The sequence below is a fragment of the Chelmon rostratus genome, chromosome 23 (assembly GCF_017976325.1).
Source record: "Chelmon rostratus isolate fCheRos1 chromosome 23, fCheRos1.pri, whole genome shotgun sequence".
NCBI classification, from domain to species: domain Eukaryota; kingdom Metazoa; phylum Chordata; class Actinopteri; order Chaetodontiformes; family Chaetodontidae; genus Chelmon; species Chelmon rostratus.
Window position 1 is genome coordinate 508068 of NC_055680.1, and position 17808 is coordinate 525875.

The window sequence follows — 17808 nt, forward strand, 5'->3', positions numbered from 1 at the left end:
ATACATTTCTTTGCATACAAGAATGAGAATGAGATCTCATACTGGTGGTTCCAACTTTCTTAATGGACACTTTGAGCAATCAAAGTTATCAAAGTCCGTCTCCCATGGTTTCACATGTCAGCTCTTCAACAGAAAATTATATTAATTATCTATTTGCAGTTCTAATTCCTGTTTACAATGATAATCCACATTTATGCTGCTGATCTTATCACCCACAACTGAGGTACTGTCTAATGGGTAATGATAAGAATTAAAAATATGTAAAAATATATATATATTACCAAAAAGAACTATAAGAAATGTTGCCATGAAAATATACTGACAAATATTCTATAGAATTTCACAGTTTTTACATAAATTTCACATGGAGGGTACGGATAAAGTAAATACAGCATTTACACTATTGCACAATAATAAATATGTATGTGTCACAGTAGAATACCAGTATGTATGCATAGGCTGAGTACTTAATGAGAGTGAAAAAAGTTATATTACACAAGTCATACCTTTACCAAGGAACAACTTGGTCAGATACAAGCTAGCCATGTTGTCTAGCTGAGCTAGCTACCATTTATTGGTATGTGTTGCTAACATTAACAACAAATCCAACAGCCAAATAAAAACTTTATATGTAACTATGTAACTAGCTATTATTGTTCAATAAGCATTAACTAAAGCTGGCTAAATAAAATACCACCATCAGCTTGATTCATGAGAGGCTAGCTAATGCATTAAAATGTCAAATATGCAGTAATTTCATAATTTACCAGTGATCTTGAAACACTGTAAATTAATGTGATGGGATCTGCAGTCCCCCTCCCTTTTGTCCTATTGTGTCTTTGTGTTTCCCCCTCCCTCTGTCTCCTGTCTCCTGTCTGTCACGTGGGTGTGTCTAACTGCAGGACGTGGCTGACAGCTCTGGTTAGGCCTCCTCCTCTCCTGAGCACACCTGCAGAAAAAGGAACCTCCAACAGGGGCTGTTCTGAGGACCGGAGGGCTCTACAGTGTCGTCTAAGCTTTATACAATCAGACAGATACTCTGGAGCAAGACCGTGGATAGCTTTAAAAACAAACATTATCAATTTAAAAATGATCCTAAATTTAACTGGGAGCCAATGTAGTGCAAGAAGAACGGGAGTGATGTGACAGTAACAGGGGGTGTTGGTTAGAAGGCGTGCTGCAGCATTTTGTACCAATTGAAGGCGAGAGAGAGAAGATTGCTTGATGCCGAAGTATAAGGAATTACAGTAATCTAACCTAGAACTGATAAAAGCAGGGATAGCCATATCAAGATCGTTCCTGCTGAGGAAGGGCTTAACTTTAGTTAAAAGACGTAGTTGGAAGAAACTCAGCTTCACTACAGAGTCAATCTGCTGGTCAAAACGTAGACCAGGGTCCAAAATAACTCCCAAGTTCCTTGCAGCAGGTCTAAGGAGAGAGGCAAAGGAAGAAGAATCCCAGTTACTAATCAAATTTTCACATACATCAGAGGTACCAAAGACAATACATTCCATTTTAGACTGGTTCAAGTGCAGAAAATTTTGAGTCAACCATCGGTCGATGCCTTCTAGGCACTTGAAGAGGGAATTCAGTGCAGCTGGAGCATTGGGGATAATCGGGAGGTAAACCTGAATGTCATCAGCATAACAATGAAAGCGAGGATGAGTGGAAATGATCTTTCCAAGAGGCAGTAGATAAAGGGTAAAAAGAAGAGGGCTGAGGATGGAACCCTGAGGGACGCCACAAGAGAGGGGGGCACAGGAGGATGAGAGGTCTCCAATCATAACAGAGAAAGACCTGTTTCTGAGGTATGATGAGAGCCATTCCAATACTGGACCCTGAATGCCCACATGGTTGGACAGACGGGAGATGAGAATGGAGTGATCAGCTGTATCAAATGCTGCTGTAAGGTCTAGGAGGACTAGCATCATGGGGGATATCGGATTTTAAGAAGGGCTGACTCAGTACTATGGCGGGATCTAAAACCAGATTGATATTTTTTGAAAATGGCATTGTCTTCCAGATAAGATTGTAACTGAATAAAAACGACCTTCTCTAAGACCTTGGATAAAAAAGACAGGTGAGAAACAGGCCTAAAGTTAGATAAAACTGAGGGATCCAGGTGAGGTTTCTTAAGAGGTGGTCTGACCACGTCGTGTTTAAAAACATCTGGGATGGTACCTGAGCTAAGGCACATATTGATAAAAACAAGAAGGTAAGGTCCGCCAGTATGAAATACCTCTTTCAGCACCTTAGCGGGGACAATGTCTGGGGGACAGTTGGTCGCCTTTAGCTTTTGCACGATCTCAGAGAGGAGGGGGAGGGAAACAGGGTCAAAATGATTTAAAACAGCAGTCGGGTGCAGAAACAATTTTGCCAACGAAGAATTTTAAAAACTCTTCACATGTTGCTGTTGAAGCATCTGTAGGGCTACTAGTGCATGGATTAATGACAGAGTTTATGGGACTGAATAATACCCTTGGACGATTGCTGCTCGTAGAGATGAGTCTGGACAGATAGAGTGATTTTGCGTCTCTCATAGTTCTTTGATAAGTAGCTAACTTGTCCCTCCAGATACCCAGCAAAATGGGAGATTTTTGTTTCTTCCATTTCCGTTCTGCCCGTCTGCAGTCTTGCCTAAGAGCACAGGTATGATCATTCTGCCACGGATCAGCCCTGGACTTTGAGGATTTTATCCTTACAGGAGCTACAGAGTCGAGAATTACAGATTAGAATCTTGTCACATTTTGGTAAAAACTCTGCTAAAAACACTAAAATTCTGGAGAATTTTACCGTCCGAGAGGACGGTAGATAATAGCACACAGGATGGAGCAATTTCTGTCTAACACAAAGACCTGCAGCTCAAAACTAGAGTAAGTATTTGTTGTGAATAATCTGCATTTGAATTTATTGTTGAACACAGAGGCTAGACCACCACCTTGGCCTATGGCTCGTGGACAGCTGAAAAAAGAGCAGCTAGGAGGGAGGAGCTCAGAAAAGGAACTGGCATCACCTGGCTTTTGCCAGGTTTAGGTTAACAATAAAAAATCCAAAGTGTGAGCAGAAAAAAAGTTTTTCAAAATAAAAGTCTTATTGTTAAGAGATCTGGCATTGATCAGTGCTATCTTAATAGTCGAGGGAGGAGGAAGGGAGGAGGGAAGCGATGAACGCAGGAGACATGTGTGTGCCCCTTGTTGGTGACTTTGAGCAGGGCGACGTCTATACAAGATGAAGACAGAAATGACGAGTGGGGAATTGCATGGTGTAATGGCGATGGCGGCAGATTCATCAATGGGAGCGGTGTCAGGTGAGAGGAGATGCCTAGAGATTGGGAAAGGTTGCAGACTTGTAGGATGGAGAGGGGGCACAGAGGGGGAGAAGGAGTGGTGGGCTTTTCCCCTGACAGAGCCGGGGGGTGGGGGGGAGGGTAGTTGTTATCAGTCATGCGTTCAATACTGCGTGTTGGAGGTTGCCAGACAGTACGCTGCTGCCCAGCCTGTTTGGATGAATACCATCACCCTGGTAAAAGGAGGGATAAGTTACCATTTCTACACATAAATGTCACTGATGTTAAAACATCAAAAACAATAGTGCAAAACATAGGTTTGTGATGTTATGATGTGAAACAACATTAGTGCAGTGCATGATGTTTAATTGAACAGTCTGACAGTTATTGGAATGAAAGACCTGTGGTCGCGTTCCTTCTTACACACTGGATCCAGCAGTCCACCAGTTGCTGAAGGAGCTGCCTAAGGCCGTCACTGTCTCATGCAGGGGGTGAGAGGGGTTGTCCATGATTGATTTCAGCTTGGCTAATATCCTCCTCTCACCCACCTCCTTGATGGTGTCCAGAGGGCAGTCCAGGACAGAGCCAGCTCTCCTAACCAGTTTGTTCAGTCTCTTTCAGTCCCTCTCAGAGCTTCCACAGCCCCAGCAGACTACTCCCCAGAAAACTGCAGATGCCACCACAGTGTCATAAAATGTTCTCCTGCATACCCCAAAGGACCTCTGTCTTCTTAGCAGATTTAGTTGATGCTTCTTGCACAGGGCATCTGTGTGGTTTGTCCAGTCCAGTTTGTGGTTGAGATGAACAGGTATACAATCTCAATGTCCAAAGACTGGGATGTTCACTGGTGTACTCTGTGACACCTGCCTCCAGAAATCTATTGCCATGCTGTTTGTTGATCTGATTTGGACGTTAGGCCACGATAGACAGATGGATCATCCAATCACCTACGAAGTATTTCAGTATTTTTTTATTATTATTTTTGAAAGTGTTCACCTTTTCCAAACTGTTTGAAAGGACTTCCCAGATGGTTCAGTGTAACAAACCATCTAACACATCAGGCTAGCCATGCTGCTTCCATGCAAAACAATGTTTAGTAAATGTTACTGAGTCATTAGAAGTCTTTTGTTTCTATTGTTCAGTATAACATAAATTCCACCTTAAGCAATCAATTAGTTTGTATTTGTTGTCTTTTTTCCGAACAATATAGGCTACCATTAATACAATATAATACGTATACTTCTTTGATCAGAGTATGTTCATTATATATTATATCATATACACAAAAAAATTAATACAGTCGGAATCAAGTATTAAATATTATCATGGGGATATTTTATTAAAGCAGTGTAAGCCTGGCAGCTGGAGCATTCTCACCCTCCATATTACATCCATTGTAATAATATGTATGATCGTATTCTACGATGTATTTTGCTACAATTCAGTGTAACTAAGGTAGGGTAGAGGGAAGTCTTTTTTTATGGTTATTAAGTTAGGCTTAGGGTTAGTTTATCGCGTTAGGTAGCAGCTAACCATCACGATGACTCTTATTTTGAAGGCAGCGACAGGAAGTTCCTGGGTTGAATTTTCACTTGCCAACTTGTTCCTGTGTGCGGAATTCTAAAAGTTGGAGCCTTTGTTCGTTTGTTTGAAACAGAAGTGAGTGGATGCCTGAAAGGTGTCCAAAAAGATTTAACTGCCAAGACACAATATAAGTAAGAAGGCCGACTGAGACGAATGAGATTTGAACGGGTCCTGTGGACATATTTTCCGCTTGTTTTGGCTCGTTGAGTAAGAAGACAGGGAGTGAACTCCTGATGGAAAGCAGGGAAGGGGGAAGATAACGAGGAGGAGCTGAGGAGCTATGTGGCGAAGCTCTCACCTACTTATCTGACAACGAGACCAGTAGAGCTGTTGGTTTATTTCAGAGAAAGTGGTAAGTCACTTTTTGAATTACTAAAGACAGTTTGTTGAGATACATGATGTATATGAGGCTAGTCATTTCCACAAAAGATTCCAGGTCCAAAGCTTTGAAGTCCACGCTAGCTGCTCTGACTTTGAGTGTAGGCAGGGCCGTAAATCCTGAGGGCACCACCACCACTACCACCACCCTTTACCTCACTGTGGGGACACTTTAAGCTTTGCTTTCCTAACTTTGGAAAACATAATGGAAACATGTTGTGGCTGCCAGCTGCCAGACTGCTAGACTGGGATTATCTGAAAGCCCTCTTCACACTGGCAGAAACAAGACTCTGGTTAAGATTTTTTTTTATATCCCTGAAAGTAACCACATTTAAATGTGTTCAGTTGGCAAAAATGTAGAATCTTAACTCACCCCAGGTTACTGAAAACCCAGAATTTCCTGGAAAAATCTTGAGGCCATGACCTCAGTGTCTACAACAGTCCTCATTTTAGACAGCCAGCTAACATGGTAATCGGACTGTATTTATATGGTGCTTTTCTAGCCTGATGACAAAAAAGTGCTTTTCCAACACAAGCATTCATTCACCCATTCACATATTATCACACTCATACATCGATGTACAGCATCGGGAGCAATTTGGGGTTGCTGAGGCCAGGGATGGACCAGCGACCTTGTGACAAGTGGATGACTGCTCTACTTTCTGAGCCACAGTCACCCCAATCTGGTTCATTTATAATTCCTATATTGATCATCATTATAGTCTTGCAACACTCAGATTTTATCCATAGAATGCTCTGTCTCAGACACATGCAAAGGATTTGAATCTGTATCCTTCTGCCTCCACCCCTCTAGAGATGGAGGGGGAGAAGGAAAGACAGAGGCAGCAGCGAGAAGAGAAGGAGAGTAACGAGGCAGAAGACGAAAGGAGGAGTGATGACGACACTGACAATGATGAGGAGGAGGATGAGGGTTCGGAGGGTGCAGCACTGGTGTGGCAGGAAAGCTACGGTGAGGACAATCTGGGCCTTCCCATCATGCACTGGGAGGCATTGAGCCTGCGCATCGCTGAGCTAGAGAAGCAAGAAGAAGAAAAGAAGGACAAGAGGGCAAAGGTCAGAGGAGTATGATTTTTAGTCCTGGGCTGGGAACACTCAGTATTATTGTGGAGTTGAGAGTACACAAGTGTGTTCCAGAAAGCAGGTTTAGTCAAAGTCTATGACCTGGGGGAAACTGAGTTTTCAGTTACAGAAACAGAGATCACTTTAACTCGGGGTCTGCTACTGTGGTTAGTCACTCTCACACTTGGGTCTACTTCTCAAAACCTATGGAACACCTAACTCATAGGAGGATGAAACACCTGTTGATATTCAACTCCAAGGAGGACCTGACCATGACATTAGATAGATACATAGATACATTTATTAACAGATGTTTCAGATATTTTAGAAATTGTGTCATAGTTTCACTGACATCATAATGTTCTGCAAAAAAAACTTTTCTGGCCATTATTCAACATCATAACTCAGGAACAGAAGGGGAGACTGTCACCATACTTCACATTCAGGGGTTATGTTTTGATTGAGAGTCTAGTGGATAAAAATTACATACTGTGTGTTGAAGCCTCCCACACTGGTAAAGCCGGTATATTTTTATTTCACTTTTTGTTTTCAGACAAGGTCATAATAGTTTTGAATTTCCAATTAGTATTTATTTTGTTTTAGTTTTGAGCTTAAATTTTCATTTTAGTGCAGTCTTAGTTAGTTTTCAGAGTGCATTTGCTAATTTAGTTTTAGATTTTATATACATCTAGTTTTAGGGTTAGGGGTTAGGGTGCTTCAAGTTCGAAAATGACAGTTACTCTATAGAAAGCAAATAGCAATCACACCAATGAAAAATATATTAACACTACTGTCCCAATTTGCCATGTTTATGTATTACCTATGTAGCACATGTCTGGTGTGTTTTTCAGAGTGGAGTTTCTTCTCTGGAGCGAGGCAGAACTCCACTGAGTTGGACAGAGGAGAGAGGAAAGAGGGCAGAGAAGTGGGAGGACGGAGATGATGCCTGTAACAGTCATGTGCTGGCACTTACCTCCCGGTAAGCACACACACACACACACACACACACACACGCCTCACTTCTGAGGAGACTGCTATTACTCATGAGCATGGTGTTATGTGTGTGATGTCATTTGGATTCGGTGTGTATCATCTCTTAAAACGACTAACATGCACAAATCTCATTGTAGAGGTTTAGCCTGTCTAATTGAGAAACAATACCAAGAAAAAACAAATCTAAATCGAGATTTATTGATTGATGTCAACTGTATAACAACAGAACTAACAGCCTGTCGATAGTCCCATTACTTTAGATTGCATGCAGGCCGTAGAAATTGCAGCTGACATGAAGCCCTGTGCTATGAAAGTGTTGGACAGATATGCAGTTTATGGGTGGAATGATAAGATCAACTTTATCAATCCCCAGATGGGCAAATTTGGTGTTAACAGCATCTATAAAAATAGCAATAGTAAAGGCAATGGAAAATGAAAACTACAAAATAAGAAGTTGATATATGTATGTTTTATACAAAAGACTATAGAAAATATATTGCCAATGGAAAGTACTTGAGAAATATTGAAAAACTGCACAGGGATTGAAACAAAAATTGCATGTGGTTATGGATAAGTCAAGTACAGTATTTGCTCTATTGCACAGTAGATAAATATAAATAAATGTGTCACAGTGGAAATAGTGTAGTATTTGAGGAAAAATGAATGTAATATTGCACCGGTTAAAGCATGTCTGAGATAGAAGGATGTTTACAGCAGCTCAAAGAAGAACAGTAAGTGTGTGGATACAGTGCTACATTATATAATGCCTGGGTTAAATAACCTGACTGCTGTCGGAATGACGGACCTTCGGTAGCGTTCTTTCTTACAGAGTGGATGCAGCAGTCTGTTACTGAAGGAGCTGCTGAGGGCCACTATAGTGTTGTGCAGGGGGTGAGAGAGGTTGTTAATGATAAATGTCAGCTTGGCTTACATCCTCCTCTCACCTACATTCTCAGTGGTGTCCAGAGGCCAGTTACGGACAGAGCCAGCTCTCCTGACCAGTGTGTTCAGTCTCTTTCTGTCCCTCTCAGAGCTTCCACAGCCCCAGCAGACCACTGAGTAGGAGATAGAAGATGCAACCACAGAGTCATAAAATGTCTTTAAAAGTGTCCTACGCACTCATTGGAGAACTTCTGAATGTGTTGTGTCTGAAGTCAGATGTGTAGAGGGTGAAGAGAAAAGGAGAGAGCACAGTACCCTGCGAATTTTGCACAAATCAAAAAACATGACCCTCACCATGCTCCCAGTGCTCTCCAGGTGAGAAAAAGATCTGTGCAGCAGGTAGATTATTGCGTTTTCCACACCAATAGGGCAGGGGGTTGGGTAAGGTGGCGGGAGGGGTCAGTGGTCTGTGATGTGGATTGGAGGGGGGTGAAGTGGTGTGAGGACTGAGCTACTGTTGTCAGAGATGCTCCGGGGGGGAGGGAGGGGGTACAGAGAAGCAATGCCGTCTGGTCAGGCTCTAGTTGGTGGGGGAGGGAACAGGGGTAGAATCAAACCTGTTGCAAAACAGGTTCAGCTCATTTGCCCATACCAGATCTCCAGATTCAGGGGCACTGCCATTGTCACTGCTGTGGCCTGAGATTGTTTTCAGGTCCCTCCAAACCTCTCTGGTGTTGTTCCCCTGCAGGCGCTCCTCCAGTTTCCTCTTGTAGCTCTCCTTGCCTTTCCTGGTCTCTCTTTTTAGCTCCCTCTGCACCCTCTACAGCTCAGTTCTATCCCCAGACTTAATAACCCTTTCTTCTCGTTCAGTAGGGTTTTCAGGGGACACTCAGGTTTGATGTTTGGGAAACACTGCACCTTCCTGGTAGGCACAGTGTTGTCCACACAGAAGTTAATGTAGTCTGTGATGCATGTTGTCAAACTGTCAGTGTCCTCCCCCTGTGTACTGCACAACACCTCCCAGTCGGTGGTGTCGAAACAGTTCCTCAGTGCTACACTGGACTCCTCTAACCATGTCGTCACATGCCTGGAGACAGGGTTGGCTGTTGTTTAATCACCAAAAGTAAGTAGGTAGCAGATAAACCAGGTTGTGATCAGATCGGCCCAGTGGGGGAGGGGTAAAGAACTGTTGGCCTTTGTGTTTGCGTACAGTAAGCGTGAGTTCGTTCAGCCACGTCTCCATGAAGCACATCATGCTACACTCCCGGTACTCCCGCTGTAGTCTGGTTAGCACCGTTAGCTCTTGCATCTTGTTAGGGGGAGATCTCATAACAAGAGATGGTATGAATGGTTTATACCGTCTTTGCTTATCCCTGCACTCCAGCTCTGCATCCCCTTCTCCGTTTCCTTATTTCCGCAGGAATCTCCGGTCTTTCCGCTGGAGGTACACTCATGTTGCTCAGCGTTAACAGCCGATCCTGAGTGTAAACAGCGGAGCCGTGACTGAATGAATCTCCTGATCTTGTCCAAAAAAGAGTAAATAGCAAAGCACTAGTCTCATACGCACAATTGACCAAGACTAGTGACAGAAAAAAACCTGAGAAAAACACAAGAAAACATTAAAGCAAAGAAAACCGGTCGGAGCTGCTGTAACAAGCTGCCATCTCATCAAAAAAAGAATGCAATTCTTAATTGGCTGAAAATAGAATCAAAATCAAGATTAACTAATTTCCAAAAATAATTAAGTTAGATATGACACATTTCTTCAACATTTTCAGCAAGATTACTTTTATATTTCCATCTACTATAGTTTCAAAATAACAAAAAGGAAAAGGGCCCAAAACACCCTGCGTGGTCAGTGCTTAGCTCTCTTTGGCAAGTATCACAATTTGTAAGGCATTTGTAGGCAGCTAAGACTCTTTAAATTCTTGTTTTTGGGATTTTTACCCATTCTTCTTAGGCATCCTTGCATGCACTGCTCTTGTGAGGTCTAGCCACAGATTTTCAATGATGGTGGGTGCAAAACCTTCAGCTTGGTGATGATATATGGTAATGGTAATGATTAGTTGTCTTCGCGCTATTTTCAGTTACATATGGGGTTTCAGTGTTTTGCAAATCATCACATTCTGTGTCTATTTACATTTTACTCAGTGTCCCAACTTCTTTGGAAAGGGGGTTGCAGTAGGAACAGTGCACCACCACTCCAGAGTCTGATAAATTTTCATGAAGGTCTTTTGCAGTCAAATTGGCGTTTGATTTGCCTTTTTGTAGCAGCTGCTTTGTAGAGCTCATGGCTGCTGATTCTTGGGACACGATTTGAGGAGTTAGAATATTTAGAAAGATTGAAGTTCAGTTTTGCCCAAGATTAGTAGCAGACAATATCAGGTCATTTAGGTCTTTGTGTCCTTAAGACATGCTTGAGGTTTGGCTAACTGATTTGACTGGTTTCATCTGGCTCACTGAAGAATAGAACTGGGTATCATCTGCATAGAAATGAAAAATGTTTTTTTGTGTGTTAATATTGCCTAAATGACACATATTTAAGGTGAATAGAATTGGTCAAAGCACAGAAAGTTCTGTAACTCTCTGACAAACCTTGGCATGCATGGAGTATTCATCATCAACATTTATAAACTGAAGTCAGTCTCATAAATATGACTTACACCAGCTTAATGGTTAAAGTTTAAGTTCCTTTAACACCAGTTAAATGTTCTGCTCTTGTAATATGATGTCGATGTCACACTTGTTGTACAGTCAACATTAACGTGTCTCGCCACCAACTCTGGTTTGGTTGAAATAAACTCTTAATTGGGAGAAGAGCATGAGAGAGGGTGTACACCAGAGAATCTAACTGCCTGTGATAAAGGACCTACTTTTCATCTCCCCTCTTGTAAGCAGAACATAGTTTGCAATCTGCTCTACCTAAAATATCTCCAAACTGCTGACTTTCCTCCTCCTCCGCCTACCTGCTCAACTGAAGAGAGGTTAATGCCACATTGCTGTCAAGTGGTATCGGGAACGCTTGTATCGGCGTAGTTTTCCGATTACAATTCTCAGTACATGAGCACAGTATCAGACCAGATACCTGATGCTGATACTGGTATGCATCCCTACTACAAATTTTACTCTTGACTTTTTTTACACTTTTTCCCCTGTAAGCTAATGTTTTGTAATTAATACGAGATAGCTGTGAATGTCATTTTCTCACCCTACAGCATTCAGTCAGTCTTACTCACCCGTATGAATCTACCACATCAAGTTTGTTTGACTGTTGTTTATCCTTCAGCCTGCAGACACAGATGAATCTTCAGCTCTGCTTCATCAACAACAGTGAAAGTGAGGAGGAGGAGATGGAGAAGGAGGAAGAAATCAACAAGGAGGAACGCAGCAACACACGAGTAACTGCCTCTTAAAACAAATTTCATCCAATGGAATACTACAGTTTAGGGGTGTGCGATATGGCCAAAATTTCCTATGATGGTATATGTTAATTTTCTGTGACAGTAATGGTACATCACATCACAATAGAGAAATTGTTCTGTTAATTCAATTAAGAAATGGGTTAAAATAACCATAATGTACCATACTTCATCACACTTGCTTCTTTTATTTGGAATTTCCAAGAACAACTGCCTTGCATGAGATAACAGATAAAACAAAAGCCTCAAAAGAAATACTCAAAAGAGTATTGCTGCCCAAATCACATAACCTTGCAAGGGAGCAACATTGCTACATTGCGCTGCCCGCCCCAAATTTACAGCAGAGATTCGTACTTGTCAGACAAGTTCTCACCCTTTTGGAAATACTCGTTTGATTTAAGTAAGGGGTGGCACCTGGGTAGTGTGCAGGAGGAGAAGGCGGACTCATTTGTGTTAGGATGTTTTTCTGTTGATCTCAATACTACATGTATTTGGATGTATTCGCAACATCAACGAAAGAGTGGAAAGCAAATACAGGCCAACAGAACAGAGTATGTAGCAGCTACACTGCATTGCATGACACATGCAATGTCTTCTACTTGCCCACTTGCTCAGTGTGTAGCAGAGCAGCAGGGCATACACTGTGAATGTGCTCAAGCCGAATCTCTGCTGATGGATAGATTTCTACTGTTGCATGATTTAAACCATCATACTGCCAAACCCTACTACAGTTTATATTAGATGGGTTGAAACTAAGTTATCTATATGGTCTAACTACATGATTGCAGCAACAAACAGTAAAAGGAAATAAAAAAGAGTTTGAGAAATATCACTAGAACCACACTCTCCTCTTGTCTTTCATGTACATATATGTTCTTCCCACACTGTTGTCCATCCTAGCTAATGAAGAAAGGGACTGTTCATGTCCACAAGAATCCTCAGCCTCCTACCAAGACAGAAAAACCAAAATCCAGAGGCTTCAGGAACACTCTGAGGAACCTACGAGACAGACTGAGAACAGACCACAAAACTTCGGTGAGAGTTAAACATCTAATTGTGTTGCAGTGTCTTTTACTCCAAAATACACTTTATCACACTTCTCTTACTCTTTCCTCTCCTCTCATCATCCATCTTTTCTCTCCTCTCCTTTCAGACTGCAGCTTGTAGTGATCTTTTAGTCCAGAGGAGACATTTGGAGCACAGTGATTTACAAAACTTCAGTATTAAGGAGCTGAATGCTCTTTCCATGTCTCTCAGCCAGGCCATACAAGGTAACCACCTACACACAGTAATAACACTGCATCTACAACATTCTTAACTTCAAACCTAACTATATCATTTAAAAAGAAAATTTGACTGTCATGACCTGTTGAACTTATTTTTCATCTGTCCACATCAGACCTGAGCTCAGAGCTGGTGGGTAGCCTCCAGGTTCGAGACCAGCTGAGGACAGAGCAGGACGCCATGCTGCTGGAGGTCCAGGATTTGACATCGCTGTGAACCTGCCAGTTGCTCCCAGCTGAAGTTCACCTGTCAAGTCAGGAAGGATTATGTCACAGGAACATTTGAACAAGTGTCACACTCTGTGAGAACTTTGTTGTGAGTCAGACGGTACCACAGTGGCCTCCACAAACATCTCAGTCAGTCCCTCCTGCTGTTGGTCTGACCAGCCAATCACTGTGAAGAGTGTCACTCCCTGAAAGGACTTGGACATTCAGTTGCATAGTATTTTTTAGTATTTTTTCTTCTGTGTTGTGTGTTTATTGGGGAAACTTTGTCTCACTTGATGACATGCATGTGCATGTGACAGAACCAGCTTTGTCTTAGGAGCTGCGGTCACAGTGTCAGAGCCATATGGTACCATCAACTACTGAAACCGAGCTGGACACAGCAAATAGTGAATGGTGGCCTTAAAGGAACATGATCTTTTACCTTCTTACTCTGAGTCAGATTAAAAGACCAGTACAAATTTCACCTCCACCATGCCCATAGCACATAAATGTCTGGGTCATGCTAAATTCATCTTAGCACCAAGACTGGAAGCAGACTTAACACACCATCAACATTTTTGTATATGCCTATTCTGAACTTCATGCAGAAAGACGTTTCAAACATGTTTGGACAAAAGCAACAAAAGACCGGGAAAGTTGTGGAATGCTCCAAAATCACCTGTGTGGATCATTCCACAGGTAAACATGTTCATTGGTAACATGTTTGGGTATGAAAGGAGCATCCTGGAAAGGCTCAGTTCACAAGCAATGGGTCTCTCAGCTTCAGCAGTAAAGATGACATTTTGCTTTTCATGGTTCTTAACAAAAGAAAAATAACATTTTGCTTCAGCAAATCTGGATGAAGTGAGAGCATGTTGAGTTTGAAACATCAGAATGTTCATTGAACGGATGTGTCCAGTGTTGGTGAAAGTTTCAGCGTTCAGCCTTAACGGTATCCTGTGGAGGCTTTGACCACCAGTAGCACAATGGAGCAAAGATCAACAGGTCATCAAACCAAAATTGTTGTTCTATGCCAGTTCACAACCAAAATTTGTCAAACATATCTCTGTTAAGTAAATAGCTCTTGCGTTTTTTGCTATCTAACATTCCTAACTTCACTTAAAATTAGTTGTTTTTAAAATTAGCTTCTCTAGTTAGTATATGTCGGTCTTTAACTGGCTGTTATTGTTGACTTCCCAAAACAGGTAGTGTCACTATAGGCTCAGTCATGAAGTGGAATTGAAGAGGACAGAAAAAATGTACATTTTTACTAGACATGTTGCCATCCAACTATGTTATTCCTGCTTTGTTACTTCCTGATGTTCACTAAAAATAGTGTCAGAGGATGAATCTTGCTTTGCAGTTCCACAGTTCATCATATAACTTGGTTGGAGCTTCTACAAAAACAGCAGGACAATATTTAGCCTTTTAAAAGCAGAAGGTGGAATAGCATCAATATCACAACACATAGCAATCTGTAAAGTTAAGGATATCTTTTGTCGACACTGGAGCAAAGCTTACATGTTGTTGTGTTTAGCATCCATTCTAAATGCTTAAAGTGCAATTAAAAAGGGATTCCTGTTAAGAAGCTATTAATTCTGCCAACTGAACAATCTGTCTTTGTTTTCTACTTTATTAAGTGTAGTTATGTTCTCTGATCTTTTTGGAAGATGTTACGTGTTTTTTTTTTTATTATGCATGTGTAGGCTTTTTAGCTGGAGAACTAAATTTGATGTTATGTACAACAAAGTAAGCACATTTTTATTTTTCTTCACTAAAGTGCCTTTTCTGGCTATGTAAGGGAAGATATCATTTATCTTTTTATTCAACAGTTAGCTTTTTTAGTCTTGGCATAAGGTCTTAATATTTATCATTGAACAGTATACAAAACAATGTTTACATATTGTCTTTATAACTTCAGTATAAAAAACATTTCCACAGTACTAAGTCCATCATTATATGTCATCAGGATGTCATGTCATCCTCACTACTCCTCTGCTCTCATTTTCTCTTTTTAACGAAATACTGCTCCCATTCACAAAGTAACTGCATTGAACTTTGACCTTTTTTGTTTGCTGTTTGGCTACCACTCAACACTTAATGCAATACAGTATGTTTCACATTTAGAGCCTTCCAACAGCTCATTCCTGGTGAGCTGTTTGTGTGAGCTACTTCAGGAAGTGTTGACTTTTCATTCACAGTAACTCAACACAGAAAAAAGACGAAGCTATTTGAACCATGTGATGACGCTGAATTTATGGCATTTACCTGCCATTTATTAGAAACCAGTAATTATTTGCATACCAGATTTAATTTCTGAATTTTCAGCACACATTAAGCATATACAGGATACCCAATATTATAGACCAAGTGACAGCAAGATGTTCTCAACACTGTTAGCAACCAGCAGTTGATCACTTTAGTGTGTTGGGCTCTAATAACTGAGTGGACATTACAGTACACTCAGCTGTAGCGTTTCTGAGACAGACATTTAAAAAAATGCAAAATTCAATGAGCATATTCCAAATAATATAAAGAGGTAGCACATCCCAAGTTACTAAGTCAAGAAGGATAAAATACTCACATTTCACATGTTTATTCTGGTTCACATCACAATAGAAAAACACTAAAGCGTTTTGGCACAGAGCCTTCAGGCTTAATGATAATTTAGATTTAGTCTTAATGTTGTATCATTCTGTGTATTGAAAAATTGTCAAATCAACTTGAGATTGATCTCACCCTCCATTTCTTTTAATTTATGTGTGGGGTTGACCATTTTGTTTACATTTGGTATCAGATTGTGCCTTCAAATGAATAAAGTATTTGTCAAGTCAGCGATGTATATTGTGTGTATGTGTATTGGTCAGTGGATAAATAAATAGTCTCCTGTATGTAACTCAGTGTCTCTGTGTGTTTCTACTCTTCAGTGTGGGATTCTAGCCAGTCAACTCAACAGCTTTCTCCAGAGCAAGGAGCCAGGATTCATGATCCTTCTGTTTAGCGTCAAGATTTAGAAATATCAAAATGCAACAGGCTGTGAAACTTAGCAGGTAAATTGTTCATTAGATTAGAAAACCTGTCTGTGTCTGCTGTGACTACCATTTGCCCCGTGCAGTGCAACAGATTTACTTTGCATAGAGTTGATGAGGCTGTTTATTGGGGCCTGTGGAGTGCTGGTCTAGTCCTTTAATGCCTGTACAAAGTTGCAGGAATTGGAACATGTTGTCATACATGCTGATCCAGAACATCCCAAACATGCTCAATGAGTGACATGTATAGTGAGTAAGCAGTTCATGCAAGGACTTTAGCTTCCAGGAACTGAATATCTTGTAACATGGAGCCGTGCATTATCATGCTGCAGCATGAGCTGATAGCGGTGGGTGGATGGATGGCACGACAGTGGGCTTCAGGATCTCATCACATCATCTTTGTGCATTCACATTCCCAACTGGTTGCCCACATGACGCCATACACACTGCCTGCCATCAGCCCAGTAGACTATTTCATCTGTGAAGAGAGCACATCTCCAAGGTGCCACACAGCACTGAAGGGGAGAAGATTTGCAGTCAGGTCAAGACACTGCTGAAGACACAAAACACTCATATGAGCTTCCCTGAGGCAGTTTCTGACAGTTTGCGTAGAAATTCTTTGGTCGTGAAGACCAGCTGTGCTTCAGCTGTTCGGTTGGCTGATCCCAGATTTTCAGGTGAAGACACTTGATGCAGGTCCTGGGCTGGCATGGTTACACGTGGTCTGCAATTGTGAGGCTGGTTGGATGTATTGGCAAATTGTAGGAGATGACATTGGAGACAGCTTGTGAAATTAACATTCAGTTCACAGGCAACAGCTCTGGTGGGAATTCCTGCACATGTAGTGTGTTTAGTTAGCCCCTTTTACTTTGCTCTACACATTTTCAGTCTGTAATGCCTTAAATTATTATCATGTCACTGAATGTATATTCATAATTAAATACCTGTGAACATCACAGCACAGAGGGCATGATACAAACCTCTCCAAATTAAGAATGGTGGCACAGCAGCAGTAGCATAATTAACTATTTATCATAATAAATATCAAGGTGAGAGGATCAGTCAGGATCTAATGGTAAATTACATTCTGTACTATTTTACACATCAGACAGACAAGCTGTAACATAGAGCTTCCAAGTTTATCCAGTCACATGTTTAGGAATACAGCTGCCATCCTCAGGATGAGTCCCTGAGCTCCATCAAATCTGTCAGGCCATTTGTATTGCCTAAGACCCATTGCCTACTTGTTTGACTAATCAGTATTTATGTTGACTCCCTGATTTCCATCAAATCAAATCAGTCGGGACATTTACTTTACTATCGGTAAAAGTCCAAACTCTGCCTGTGACTTGTGTAACTAATAAGTATTTATGTTGACTGTGGCTATGTCTGAAAGATTACTCATCATCTGCTCTGCTCTGCATGCATTTTCTTGGGCAATCCTAACACACACTATCATCTGTTCTTCCACAGTTAGCCAAACTGCAACAAGAGCGCCCCCTAAGGGTAAGACAAAACATTAGCTTGTTCAAGACCCTCAGAAGCCCCAACTGGTGGCTGTACCCTGCTGTGGATTAACAGGATTACAAGAAAGCCCTGTTTGTGCAGGGGGCAGGATTGGTTGGTTCCATTCCCCCATCGGTGAGTGTGTGACTGATGAAATGTGT

General features: G+C 41.4%; 1 protein-coding gene across 1 annotated transcript; it reads left to right on the forward strand.

Annotated features, from left to right (window-relative positions):
• The first annotated feature begins 4906 nt into the window (after nt 1-4906).
• On the forward strand, nt 4907-16002 carry si:dkey-6n21.12 (schwannomin-interacting protein 1). The gene is made up of 7 exons (XM_041964928.1): nt 4907-5222; nt 6063-6322; nt 7180-7307; nt 11490-11601; nt 12523-12657; nt 12776-12893; nt 13022-16002. The coding sequence occupies exons 2-7, from the start codon at nt 6065-6067 to the stop codon at nt 13120-13122; spliced, it is 852 nt and encodes a 283-aa protein (XP_041820862.1). The 5' UTR covers nt 4907-5222; nt 6063-6064; the 3' UTR covers nt 13123-16002.
• Nucleotides 16003-17808: the final 1806 nt, after the last annotated feature.

What these genes read in the sequence shown, in the direction of transcription:
- si:dkey-6n21.12 (XM_041964928.1), top strand. Translation starts at nt 6,065, where the DNA reads ATGGAGGGGGAGAAGGAAAGACAGAGGCAGCAGCGAGAAGAGAAGGAG. An exon ending in AGGAACGCAGCAACACACGA is followed by an intron (nt 11,602 to 12,522) that starts GTAACTGCCTCT and finishes TGTCCATCCTAG; the next exon opens with CTAATGAAGAAAGGGACTGT. An exon ending in TCTCAGCCAGGCCATACAAG is followed by an intron (nt 12,894 to 13,021) that starts GTAACCACCTAC and finishes TGTCCACATCAG; the next exon opens with ACCTGAGCTCAGAGCTGGTG.